The sequence below is a fragment of the Heteronotia binoei genome, chromosome 17 (assembly GCF_032191835.1).
Source record: "Heteronotia binoei isolate CCM8104 ecotype False Entrance Well chromosome 17, APGP_CSIRO_Hbin_v1, whole genome shotgun sequence".
NCBI classification, from domain to species: Eukaryota; Metazoa; Chordata; class Lepidosauria; order Squamata; family Gekkonidae; genus Heteronotia; species Heteronotia binoei.
The window spans coordinates 53,032,106-53,046,018 of NC_083239.1; the positions used below are offsets into that span (position 1 = coordinate 53,032,106).

Sequence of the window (13,913 nt, forward strand, 5' to 3'; positions counted from 1 at the left end):
AACTGCAGAAACCATAACTAGTTGAAATACAGATTATATATATAATAGAAACTGAAAGTCTGAGTTATAAATATATGAAAAGACAAAATGCAATAGGATTAGGTTCGATGCCAGTAGCACATTAAAGACCAATGAGATTTCTCGGACGAAGTTTGAGCCCAGTGATTCTTTGTATAAGCTTTTGTGTGCGTTATGTAGGGTTGCCACTGTGGCGGGGGACTGTTCTCTTGCGTGCTCAGCACGATGATGTCACCTGGAAGTGACATCAGCATGCTGGGGATGCTGTAAGATTCGTGGTAAAACTCTATGGTACCATAGAGATTTACTGCGATTCCTAGAATGTCACACGGAAAATGCATGCAAAGTTAAAGTTGCTTTCTTTCCACTTCTCCCTCCCCTTTCCCTCCCCATACATTTCCTTCCTTCCTTCCTTCCTTCCTTCCTTCCTTCCTTCCTTCCTTCCTTCCTTCCTTCCTTCCTTCCTTCCTTCCTTCCTTCCTTCCTTCCTTCCTTCCTTCCTTCCTTCGTCTTGCGGCTCTCAAACATCTGACGTTTCTGTCTTGCGGCTCTTAAACATCTGACATTCATTCTATATGGCTCTTATGCTAAACAAGTTTGGCCATCCCTGTGTATCATTTCTGTCCTTTGGGATTTAAATTCTACTCCCCTTGTTACCTTTTCATATGTCTTGGTTCTGCTGTAATTTTTTCTTCTTCTTCTCATCCGCGATTCCTACAGAGAGGAAACAACTTCCAGCAAGCATGACCAAAGACGACTCTGCTGAGGCCCCGTCCGAAGAGGACCACCAACCCCTGGAGTTCCAAAGCCCCGTCCTGGAGAGAAGGAAGAAACCCATGGTTCACCCCTCGGCCCCTGCTCCGCTCCCCAAAGATTATGGCAAGTCCTTTCCTTTAATGCTGTGGTTCTCAAAGTATGATTTCGGCCTCTCTAAAGGAATCCCCAGCCCCGTGTCCACCAAGTGCTTTGAGAAAGTGGCCAGGGCTAGGTACGGCTTACGTTATGGTTGCCAGTCCCCAGGTGGGAAAATAACAAACGCAATTATTAAGTCATTTAAAATGAGTCCCCAGCTTGCTGGGGGCAAAGCGTAGAGGACTGGGGAAGGCAATGGCAAACCGCCCCGTCAAAAGTCTGCCGTGAAAACATTGTGAGAGCGATGTCACCCCAGAGTTGGAAACCACTGGTGCTTGCACAGGGGACCTTTCCTTTCCTCTGTTTAACTGGAAGCCTTTTTATCTGCACAGCCAACCAGAAGCACCGCGGGACAAAAGCTAGGGTTGCCAAATCCAATTCAAGAAATATCTGTGAACTTTGGGGGTGGAGCCAGGAGACATTGGGGGTGGAGCCAGGAGCAAGGTTGTAACGTGCATAATTAACTCCAAAGGGAGTTCTGGCCATCACATTTAAACGGACCACACACCTTTTAAATATCTTCCCTCCATTGAAAATTATGGAGTTAATTATGGAGAGCCAGTTTGGTGTAATGGTTAAGTGTGCGGACTCTTATCTGGGAGAACCGGGTTTGATTCCCCACTCCTCCACTTGCACCTGCTAGCATGGCCTTGGGTCAGCCATAGCTCTGGCAGAGGTTGTCCTTGAAAGGGTGTCTGTTGTGGAGGGGGGGGGGAAGGTAAAGGAGCTTGTGAGCTGCTCTGAGACTGTTCGGAGTGGAGGGCGGGATATAAATCCAATATCTTCTTCTTCAAAGATATTTCTTGAACTGGATTTGGCAACCCTAGCTTTTGTCCTGATTCTGATTGTCCTGAACGTTTTCACGGCAGACTTTTTACGGGACGGTTTGCCATTGCCTTCCCCAGTCATCTACACTCCCCCCCCCCCCCCCAGCAAGCTGAGTACTCATTTTACCGATCTCGGAAGGATGGAAGGCTGAGTCCACCTCAAGCCGGCTGCCTGAAAACCCAGCTTCTGCCGGGGATTGAACTCAGGTTGTAAGCAGAGCTTAGAACGGCAGTACTGCAGCTTTAACACTCTGTATCACAGGGTTCTTAAACAGAGCAGCTGTATAAACGTTGGAAGAGTTAACTTTGGTTATATACAACCCTAACCCTAACCTCCCTAACCCTAACCCCCCTAACCCTAACCCTTATGTTGTGAGCCGCCCTGAGCCTGCTCCGGCGGGGAGGGCGGGATAGAAATAAAAAATTATATTATTATTATTATTAACCAGGCCTTATTTTGGGCAGGAGCAGAGCTCTGGAACCTCTAAATTTTATTTCTTCCTTATCGCTCCCCCCTCCCAAACGCTTCTGGGCTCCATTGCCCAAACCCCCTGTGAGAATTTTGCTGAACTCTTAAGATTTGACATACATTCTAATATTTTTCTCCACACAAAAAATGAGAAAATAACCAAAAACATATAAAGCAGGCAGATGGAAATCTTCCTCATGCTGCTGTGGCCACATAGAAGAAAGTAATTTTAAAAGTATGATGGGAGTAAGGTGTTATTGTGACAATTATAATTCAAGCAGCATTTTAAGGTAGATGCTGAGCTGATATCATTTAGTGCACCTTCCAGAGATGTCAGGGGTTGTGTGGCATATGCAAATGAGTTGTGCTAACGAGTTGTGCTAATGAGCTCTGGGACCTCTCTTCCTGCAAAATGACCACTGTGTAGAGCCCTTTTAACATTTTGTGATTGACTTCTCCACCGAAGGTACCCCACAGGCTGAAGGATTTGGGGGGACCGGTGGTGTAGATGGTTGCTAGAGAAGGCTTGAGCAAGTCCATTTTGCGTGTGTGTGTTCCAGTTGGGCCAAATGGTGTGGATTGATGATATTGGATGATGTGGAATTGTTTTCTGTGGCCCCAGAAGGCAGGACCAGAACCAATGGGTTGAAATTAAATCAAAAGAGTTTCCGGCTCAACATGAGGAAGAACTTCCTGACCGTTAGAGCGGTTGCTCAGTGGAACAGGCTTCCTCCTCGGGCGGTGGTGGACTCTCCTTCCTTGGAGGTTTGTAAACAGAGGCTAGATGGCCATCTGACAGCAATGAATATCCTGGGAATTTGGGGGAGGTATTTGTGGGTTTCCTGCATTGTGCAGGGTGTTGGACTAGATGACCCTGGAGATCCCTTCCAACTCTGTGATTCTAGGATTCTATCCTGTGAATTTAGGGGGAGGTGTTTGTGAGTCTCCTGCATTGTGCAGGGGGCTGGACTAGATGACCTTGGAGGTCCCTTCCAAGTTCTAGGATTCTAAGAGGGAATCTGCTTGTGTTTGATGTGCCATCGGAGTCAGTATCCTGCGTTGGGTCCTAGGGATCCATTCTGTTAGGCCTGATGATACGGCTGCCCCCGTTCTTATTTCTCTTTTTGTGGTCTGGAGCCAGACATTATAATCAGCTCTTGAGTAGGCTGACTTAAAAGGCAGCCCACGTAATGTGCCAAAGAAACTGAGCTTTTGGGGAGGCCCTAGTATGTGAGGGCCGTGGCGTGAACGCATGGGCTTGTGTGCCATTCAGTATCTTCCAAGGGCTTTGTGTTACGTTTGGATACCCTACACGGGGCGGGTATGAAGAACCAGCTCAGCCAAAGGAGGCTGAGGCGAAGGGGGAGAGAGTAAGCAGATGGGCACGAGAAAGCCAAAAGGGCTGGAGATGATTTCGGCAGGAAGGCCGGGGAAGGAAGGTTTAGGTCCAGGAAGCCCTTCTGGAAGGCTCCGGTGGTTGCCATGGAGACGACAGGGCCCGTTCTTCGGCCTACTTGGCTACGGAGGGCAGAACAAGAGCCGATTCAAATGTGTGTTGGCTGATGTCGAGGCCGAGGCGGTGCACAGAAGGAACTCAGCCGTCTCTGCCTGTTGTTGTTTTTCATTTTAACTTCTTTTTTTAAAAAACGGCGCGCGTGCACGTGGCGTTGCCATCCTCCAAGCGGTGCCAGGAGATTTCGTGGAATTGCAGCTCATCTCCAGACTGCAGAGATCAGTTTCCCGCCGAAGCAGGCTCAGGGCGGCTCTGCTGAGGTCCTTCCCCCAGGCTTCACCTCCAGATCTCCAGGAATTTCCCCACCCAGAGTTGGCAACCATAGCAGATGCCTGAGATTTAGGGTTGCCAATCCCCAGGTGGGGGCAGGAATCCCCTGGTTTGGAGGCCCTCCCCCCACTTCAAGGTCATCAGAAAGCCAGAGGGGGGGAAATGTCTGCTGGGCACTCCATTATTCCCTATGGAGACCGATCCCAGAGCCCGATACCTGCAGATCAATTCTCCATTATACCCTATGGAGAATTGATCTGCGGATATCTGGGGCTCTGTGGGGGGGCTGTTTTTTGAGATTGAGGCACCAAATTTTCAGCATAGCATCCAGTGCCTCTCCCCAAATTAACCTCCAAGTTTTAAAAAGATTGCACCAGGGGGTCCAATTCTGTGAGCCCCCAAAAGAAGGTGCCCCTATCCTTCATTATTTCCTATGAAAGGAAGGCATTTAAAAGGTCCCTTTAATGTGATGGCCAGAATTCCCTTTGATGTTCAATTACGCTTGTCCCAACCTTGCTTCTGACTCCAGCACTAATGTCTCCTGGCTCCACCCCCAAAGTCTCCTGGCTCCATCCCAAAGTCCCCAGATATTTCTTGAATTGGACTTTGGAACCTACTAATGTTCGCCATTTCCTCCGCATCTTTCCCTTTTAAACTTATGAGGGAGGAACGGATGCAGCTTGACTCTGACAGGCCTGACCGGTTGTTATCTCTGACCTGGGAAATTCCTGGAGATTTGGGGAGGTCTCTGTGGAAGGGGGAGTCTAGGGAAAAATTCCACCTGGAATCTATGGTATACCATAGAGTCTGCCTTTCAAAATTGCCATTTCCTCAGGGCTAAGTTATACAAAAAAAGCAATATGGCTATACAGAAAGACAAAAAGAAAAACTGTATAGAAGTAACAATTGTTAATACAAGTCTTGGCGTGTTATTCTATATTTTGAAACAAACAATTTGCTCTCAGTATGATTAACGAAAAACGATGCCAGAATTTAACAACAGTTGGCAGAATTACAATAGAAGGTTGATATTACAGCAGCAATGGACTGCCTGGGCCACTATCCATTTCATTTGCCTTCTTCAGGCTGCAGTACACCAGGTAAAGACTTGAGTTCAATGCCTGAATACCCAGCATTTCCTTCAAATTTGTGCTGAGGACACTCTCCAGCTTTTACAGTTGCTGTGCAAATAGTTGGAGCCTCAGAGAGGAACAGTCTTCCCAGGGGTGGTTTTGTAGAAAAATAGATAGCGGAGCTCATTAGCATAACTCATTAGCCAAAAGCAACCTGATGCAAGAAAGGAGAGCCCCGGGCCAGCGAGGCCTGCTTGGGCTGGCTAGAAATCCAGCCAGCCCAAGCAGGCCTCACTCTCCTGGGGCTCTCTTGGGCTGCCCCCACAAAGTCAAAAGGTCAGCGAGCCACCCACTGCCCAGAATCACATAAAAGTGGAGAAAGGGTGGCGTGGGCTTCTCCAGGGGTTAATAAGGGCTGCTGGGGGTGTGGCAAAGACCCTGGTGGCTGGCTGCCCGCTCTCCTAATCCAGGGATTGTTATGCAGCTGCACCTACTATTCAATGGACAAGGTAGGTGGGGAGAAGGAGGAGGAACCATCAGAAAGGTTCAGGAGCTGTGCTCCTGTGAGCTCCTGCTGAATCTGAGGCCTGAGTCTTCCATTAGGGGTTACCTGTTGTCAGGTTCAACAGGTCTTTGACTGGCTGGCTTGGCTTGGAGAAGTGATTTAAAGAGACAAATGCCTTCTCCAAATTGGCTGATGGGGCAGCGGCTTTGAGAGCCACACAAGATGTGTGAAAGAACCACATGTGCTCCCAAGCCACTGTTTGGCCACCCCAGAACCCCCTTATTTGTCTTTTGGGCGGTCCACAGTATTTATAAAATTCTCCTCTGACGCCACATTTCAAACAAATCAACTTTCTTTCTGTTAGCTTCCTTCATTGTCCGACTTTCACACCCATGCTTATTATAAGAACATAAGAACATTATAAAAATGTAAGAGAAGCCGTGTTGGATCAGGCCAGTGGCCCATCCAGTCCAACACTCTGTGTCACCCAGTGACCAAAACCCCCAGGTGCCATCAGGAGGTCCACCAGCGGGGCCAGGACACTAGGAGCCCTCCCCACTGTGTCCCCCCACCAAGCACCAAGAATACAGAGCATCAGTACCCCAGACATAAGAACATAAGAGAAGCCATGTTGGATCAGGCCAGTGGCCCATCCAGTCCAACACTCTGTGTCACACGGCCAAAAAACCCAAGTGCCACCAGGAGGTCCACCAGCGGTGCCAGGACACTAGAAGCCCTCCCACTGTTGCCCCCCACCCCAAACACCAAGAATACAGAGCATCACTGCCCCAGACAGAGAGTTCCAACAATACGCTGTGGCTAATCAAACAAAGCAGTAGACGAGTTGTACCTTTAAGACCAACCAAGTTGCATTCAGAATGTAAACTTTCACATGCTCTTAAGCAGACTTCATCAGACAAAAATGGGAATGGCAAGCAGCGATTCTTAATATAAGTGGGCAGTGAGTTGGTCTGTAGAATCATGGGAATGTTTTTAGCAGATTAAAAGAATCACAAACAGGGATCTGTGCTTGTTAGTGTTAGAACAAAGCAGGGCTGAAACAACACTGGAGGGCGATAAAAAGCAGACCTCTGTTGTAGGTGTGAAGTGCCATAAATCTAGGTAACATTCTGGCTTTGTTAGTTTAAATAGAAGGCATGGTTTCTCAGGTGGCTAATAGCCATGGATGGACTTCTGCTCCATATGCTTATCGGAAGGAAGGAAGGTAGGTAGGTAGGTAGGTTGAGGAATACTGTGGAATGGATTAACGTAATCTTGATCACCAGCAACACATCACTACACTAGCAAACCCCAAATCTCCCAACCCCAAATATCTCCCCCTTTTCCTCCCCCCCACAATGAAAAGATGCCTGCCATCAGACGCCCTCCAAAAAGCCTGGGATGACCAGCTTCCCAAAACATGACAGCTCAGGTGACTCAGGGATACAGGCAGAAGCCGTGAGTCACGGGATGGAATGAAGTGATACTTTAAAAAATGCTTTTCCCATCAGTTGACTCTGCACAAAAAGCAGCACAATATTTGTCAGGGAAGTGGAGCACGAGAGGGAACATTGGTGCCAACCTCCAGGTGGGATCTGGGGATCCCCTGGAATTCTAGCTCTTCTCCAGCCTCCAGAGCTCAATTTCATCGAATGTCCACGAGTTCTTGTATTGTGAGAAAGGGAGAAAAGGACTTCTTTCTCTAGTCTCCATCCCATGCATAATCTTGTAAACCTCTCTCATGTCACCCCGCAGGCGACGTTTCTCCAAGCTAAAGAGCCCCAAGCGTTTTAACCTTTCTTCATAGGGAAAGTGTTCCAAACCTTGAATCATTCTAGCTGCCCTTTTCTGCACTTTTCCCAATGCTATAATATCCTTTTTGAGGTGCGGTGACCAGAATTGCACACAGTATTCCAAATGAGACCGCACCATCAATTTATACAGGGGCGTTATGATACTGGCTGAAACCTTTCTTCATAGGGAAAGTGTTCCAAACCTGTAATCATTCTAGTTGCCCTTTTCTGCACTTTTTCCAATGCTATAATATCCTTTTTGAGGTGCGATGAACAGAACTGTACACAGTACTCCAAATGAGAACCGCACCATCGATTTATACAGGGGCATTATGATTCTGGCTGATTTGTTTTCAGTTCCCTTCCTAATAATTCCCAGCATGGCATTGGCCTTCTTTATTGCAATCGCACACTGCCTTGACGTTTTCAGTGAGTTCTCTACTACAATAACCAGATATCTACCAGTTGAAATGCCAGGTGATCTCCAGGCTGCACCTGGCGATTGGCAACCCTGACAAAGTATGCTCTAGTCCCCGAATGCCTCTGCTGGAGCGCCGTTTTTGTTTGCCTCCGTCTAAAGCGCCAGGAGACTGCTGGTGCAGCAGGAGATTCACCCAACTTCCCGCCTGTCTTCATTCAATTCCATGCTGCCTTCGCCTCCCTTCCCCAGGTTTGCCTCGATTTGAACGCCCTGCAAAGAACGGTTTCCGTTCGAGCCAATTAAATGTATTTATAGCCAGCTTTTCACAAGCATCGCCTTCTGTTGTTTAATGAGCAGCAGGGTTAATTGTGTTGAACGCGCCTCTAATAAAAGAAAGCGTTTGTGCGCCGATGTGTGTTGTCGTTAGGTCAGTTCTGTCAAAAGTGGAGCTCGTGATCTGGGGTGCGGAAAACATCGCCACACGTCTAAGAGCAGTTCTCGGTTAGAGCCCTCTCAGCCCCACCTGCCTCACAGGGTGTCTGTTGGGGGGGAGGAAGGGAAAGGAGGTTGTAAGCTGCTCTGAGACTCTGAGAGAAGATGGGGGATAAATCCAATCTCCTCCTTCTCCTCTTCCTTTTTCTTCTCCTTCTCCTTCTTCTCCTCCTCCTCCTTCTTCTCCTCCTCCTTCTTCTCCTCCTCCTCCTTCTTCTCCTTCTCCTCCTCCTCCTCCTCCTTCTCCTCCTTCTCCTTCTCCTTCTTCTTCTCCTTCTCCTCCTCCTTCTCCTTCTCCTCCTTCTTCTTCTCCTCCTCCTCCTTCTTCTCCTCCTCCTTCTCCTTCTCCTTCTTCTCCTCCTGCTCCTTCTTCTCCTTCTCCTTCTTCTCCTCCTTCTCCTTCTTCTCCTCCTCCTTCTCCTCCTCCTTCTTCTCCTCCTCCTTCTCCTCCTCCTCCTTCTTCTTCTTCACAATTGTTCTTCTTGTGGACTTTGTTGATACCGTCCTTCAAGATGCTCAGCACAGCTTCTGACAAGCTGAGAGCCAGTTTGGTGTAGTGGTTAAGTGCGCGGACTCTTATCGGGGAGAACCGGGTTCGATTCCCCGCTCCTCCACTTGCAGGCAGCTGCTGGAATGGCCTTAGGTCAGCCATAGGTGTTGTAGGAGTTGTCCTTGAAAGAAAATGGCAGCTTCAGAGAGCAGACCCTCTAAGGCATTATACCCTGCTGAGACCCCTCCCCATGCCAAACCCCTCCTTCCAGAGAGGCAGTTTGGTGTAGTGGTTAAGCGCACAGACTCTTTTCTGGAAGAACGGAGTTTGATTCCCCACTCCTCCAGTTGCAGCTACTGGAATGGCCTTGGGTCAGCCATAGCTCTTGCAGGGCAGCTCTTGAAAGGGCAGTTTCTATCAGAGCTCTCTCAGCCCCACCTACCTCACAGGGTATCTGTTGTTGGACGGAGGAAGATACTCATCCCACTACTCTCTAAATTTAAAACTTTGTAAGACTATATTGACCTCAGACCTGAAATATTGCACACATTCTTGTTAAGGGATAGCCAGAAACGGGTAAAACGTGCAGCAGCAAAATTCTGTGTATTAGCTCTTAGGAAAAGAAACTGTGTGATTAAAGGAATGTCATTGACTTAGAATTTATTTTTATGTACATTTACAAACCTGCTTTCTATTTGCTCCAAACTTAGGGTTGCCAAGTCCAATTCACGAAATATCTGGGGACTTTGGGGGTGGAGCCAGGAGACATTGGGGGTGGAGCCAAGACCAAGGCTGTGACAAGCATAACTCCAAAGGGAGTTCTGGCCCTCACATTTAAAGGGACGGCACACCTTTTCAATGCCTTCCTTCAATAGGAAATAATGAAGGATAAGGACACCTTCTTTTGGGGCCACTAGAATTGGACCCCGCTGGTCCAAACTTTTTAAAACATGGTGGGTATTTTGGGGAGAGACACTAGATGCTATACTGAAAATTTGGTGCCTCTACCCCCAAAAACAGTCCCCCCCAGAGCCCCAGATACCCACGGATCAATTCTCCATGATTTTCTATGGGAATAAATCTCCATAGGGAATAACAGAGTTCCCAGCAGACATTTCCCTCCCTTCCCTTCGCTTTCTGACGACCCTGAAGCGGGGGGAGGGCCTCCAAACCGGGGGGTCCCCTGCCCCCACCTGGGGATTGGCAACCCTATCCAAACTGGCTGGTCCTTGGACCATAATAAAGAATTGATCGATTGATCAGGAAGGAAGATAAAGGAGATTGTGACCGCTCTGAGACTCTGAGATTCGGAGCGGAGGGCGGGATATAAATCCAATATCATCTTCTTCTGCTTCTTTCTCTTCTTCTTCTTCTTCTTCTTCTTTCATCTTCTTCTTCTTCTCCAGACTCCATCCCCAAATCTTCATGAATCTCCCAACCCAGATTTGGCAACCCTTCCTCTCCCAAAAAATCAGGCCTTTATTTGGACTTGGACTGACTGGCCCTCCGCTCCTGAATGTGTGATCTTGGTTTCCAAGTTCAGTCCTTAAAGATGGACAGCATCAAGTGTCTGAGCGTGTGTGCAGAGTGCCTTCGCTTCAACATATTTCTGGGCCTCCCCCTCCCACTTACCGTCTTCTTTTCCTTCCTGTCTGCTGCAGCCTTCACGTTTTTCGACCCCAATGATCCGGCATGTCAAGAAATCCTCTATGACCCTATCACCACCGTCCCCGAACTGTTTGCCATCATTCGCCAGTGGGTGCCGCAGGTCCAGCACAAGATCGACATCATTGGGAATGAGGTGAGTGGCGGGGGGTGCATGTTGGGTTCCCAACCTCCAGATGAGGCCTGGAGTTCTCCTGGAAGAATAACTGATGTTCAGAGACTAGCCCCGCTCCCCCCGTCCCGGAGAAAACGTGTAAAAAACAACCTGACGGTTATAGTGACAAAATCACTCAACTGCATACATAACAATAAACTATTAATGACATCATATTGCAAAATATATCATTCATAATACATACATAGTAGAGTTCCAACGTACAGGAGGCCAACTAATTATCCTGCTTCGAAGTTTTCTTCCAGCAAAGCTGCACTCTACATTAGTTCCAAACTGGGGTTATACAACTCCCATAAATTTTACAACATTCCATTGGAAGGTAACCTCACACTCTTCCTCCTTCAACGTTTAACATTCTTTGTATACGCTATCTCAAAACAGAAGCGCCTTGAGCTATATTGGAGCTGGTCCCGGAATGTAAAATTTGATGAGACATGTCCGTTTCTGTTGTGGCGGGGAGAAGACATAGGAGATTGTAAGCCGCTCTGAGTCTCTGATTCAGGGAGAAGGGCGGGGTATAAATCTGCCCACACCTCACAGGGTGTCTGTTGTCGGGGGAGAAGACATAGGAGATTGTAAGCCGCTCTGAGTCTCTGATTCAGGGAGAAGGGCGGGGTATAAATCTGCCCACACCTCACAGGGTGTCTGTTGTGGGGGGAGAAGACATAGGAGATTGTAAGCCGCTCTGCGTCTCTGATTCAGGGAGAAGGGTGGGGTATAAATCTGCAGTCTTCTTCTTCACCCAAAGTTCTCAAGCAAAACAAGTTTGACAGTTTTTCTTACATGTATATCGAAAGCCATACAGAATTCCAAAGGCACAGCTTTTGGTCTTTGGTCTACCCAGAATTTATAAGCTGTGCTTTGACTCGCTGTCTCGTGATATCGCCTCCTCCAGATCTTGAAGCGTGGCTGCCATGTCAACGACCGGGACGGCCTGACCGATATGACCTTACTGCATTATGCTTGTAAAGCGGGAGCTCACGGTGTTGGTAAGCAGGTGCAGAGGGCAATTCGAACTCGAGGAGGCGGTGTGCACCAGAACTTCTTGATGGAATCTCTTGGGGAGGGGACCTGCTTAAGTTTGATCTCAGTCCTCTTTTGAAACCTGATTTCTTTAAGGTGGGCCTCACCTCCCTTTTTGGCCCTGTAGCCAACTTTGGCATTTTGAGAGGGGAGCGTGAGCTCCACTCTGCAATGGCAGCCGCAGAAGGCGGAGCCAAGTCCAAAATGGCTGCTGCAAGAGGTGGAGCCAAATGCAGTATTTCCTTTCTTGTTTACAAAAAAGAATCTCAGAACAGGAACCAAAAAAGAGATGGAGGGAAGACCAAGCGGAGGGAGGGAAAAGAAAAAAGGGAATAAAAAGAAGGAAAAGTGTGAAGGGAAAGGGGAACCACACATGGAGGAAGGAAGCACAGAGGTACACGGGCATGGCTGCCATGTTGGGGAACCCTCTCCATGTTGGGGAGAGCCAGTTTGGTGTAGTGGTTAAGTGTGTGGACTCCTATTTGAGAGAACCGGGTTTTATTCCCCACTCCTCCACCTGTAGCTGCTGGAATGGCTGTGGGTCAGCCAGAGCTCTGGCAGAGGTTGTCCTTGAAAGGGCAGCTGCTGTGAGAGCCCTCTCCAGCCCCACCCACCTCACAGGGTGTCTGTTGTGGGGGAGGAAGGGAAAGGAGACTGTAGGCCGCTCTGAGACTCTTCGGAGTGGAGGGCAGGATATAAATCCAATATCTTCATCCACCTCATAGGGGGTCTGTTGTGGGAGAGGAAGGTAAAGGAGATTGCAAGCCGCTCTGAGACTCTTCGCAGTGGAGGGCGGGATATAAATCCAATATCTTCATCTACCTCACAGGGTGTCTGTTGTGGGGGAGGAAGGGAAAGGAGATTGTGAGCCGCTCTGAGACTCTTTGGAGTGGAGGGCGGGATATAAATCCAATATCTTCTTCTTCTGCAAAGTCTATTCAAAAACTGACATGAAGGGAATTTGTAGTAACATTCCATAGCGAAATAAATATAACACAGCAAGGCAGGAGAAATGATACATAATGAAGAGTAGCATTTGAATTTTGGCACTTCTTATCTACCGCATTTATTATTTGAAAAGACAGTCCCTGGAAGAAGGGCTATTTGGCCCGAAACGATTTTTGGACTGGTTCTCCAGTCATCGAACTTTTCAGAAATAAACTTGATTATATTTGGCCGTCAGTCACAGAAAGCACAGTAGGAGTGGCACGCGTTGTGGATGGATCTTTTCCTATATGATTTCTTATGTATCACTTTGGAATTTAGTACTGTTTGGATTTGTGAGTAACTATCTATAATGGTTAAATTGTTACATTTGGATGATTGTGCTTTCATGGAGAGGGGTTTGGTGATTATCTGGACAGTAGGTTTCTCTGTGGTCCCAGCAATTAGCGACGTCAGAGTCTCTTCTGGCCTGTTACAGGCAAGCTGCAGGATCACCCTTGGGGTTGTATGTTCAGTTCTCGCAAGGGTAGGGTTGCCAATCCCCAGCTGGGGGAAGGAGATCCTCTGCTGGAGGCCTTCCCCCTGCTTCAGGGTCATCAGAAAGCGGGGGTGGGGGTGGAAAATGTCTGCTGGGCACTCCATTATTCCCTATGAAGACAAATTCCCATAGAATACAATGGATACTTGATCCACGGGTATCTGGGGCGGCTGTGTTTTGAGGCAGAGGCACCAAATTTGCAGCATAGCATCCAGTGCCTCTCCCCAAAATACCCACCAACTTTCAAAAAGATTGGACCAGGCGGTCCAATTCTATGAGCCCCAAAAGAAGGTGCCCCTATTCTTCGTTGTTTCCAATGGAGGGAAGGCATTTCAAAGGTGTGCAGTCCTTTTAACTGTGATGGCTAGCACTCCCTTTGGAGTTCAATCATGCTTATCATAACCTTGCTCCAAGCTCCACCCCAATGTACCCTGGCTCCTCCCCCAAAGTCTGCTGGCTCCACCCCCAAAATCCCCAGATATTTCTTGAATCGGACTTAGCAACCCTAGGTGAGGGTTTAGTTCATCTAACTGCCCGGACTTTACTTTCTCTCCCTCCCCCCCTCGCACAGGTGACCCGGCTGCCGCGGTGCGTCTCTCCAACCAGTTGCTGGCTTTGGGCGCAGATGTGACCCTGCGCAGCCGCTGGACTAACATGAACGCCCTCCATTATGCAGCCTACTTTGACGTCCCGGAACTCATCCGGATCCTTCTGAAGTCCTCCAAGCCGAAAGGTGGGTCTGTTTGTTCACGGATAGGCTCGCCAGTCCCCAGGTCCCAGGAGG

General features: G+C 48.3%; 1 protein-coding gene across 1 annotated transcript in view; it reads left to right on the forward strand.

Moving 5' to 3' along the window:
- The first annotated feature begins 732 nt into the window (after positions 1 to 732).
- The window catches only part of CLIP3 (CAP-Gly domain containing linker protein 3), a 31,782-nt gene continuing 18,601 nt past the window's right edge, over positions 733 to 13,913 (forward strand). The window contains exons 1-4 of the mRNA XM_060258523.1: positions 733 to 897; positions 10,445 to 10,584; positions 11,519 to 11,612; positions 13,701 to 13,862. Coding sequence (XP_060114506.1) covers positions 762 to 897; positions 10,445 to 10,584; positions 11,519 to 11,612; positions 13,701 to 13,862 — 532 coding nt within the window. The 5' untranslated portion in view covers positions 733 to 761. The remainder of the gene's footprint in view (positions 898 to 10,444; positions 10,585 to 11,518; positions 11,613 to 13,700; positions 13,863 to 13,913) is intronic.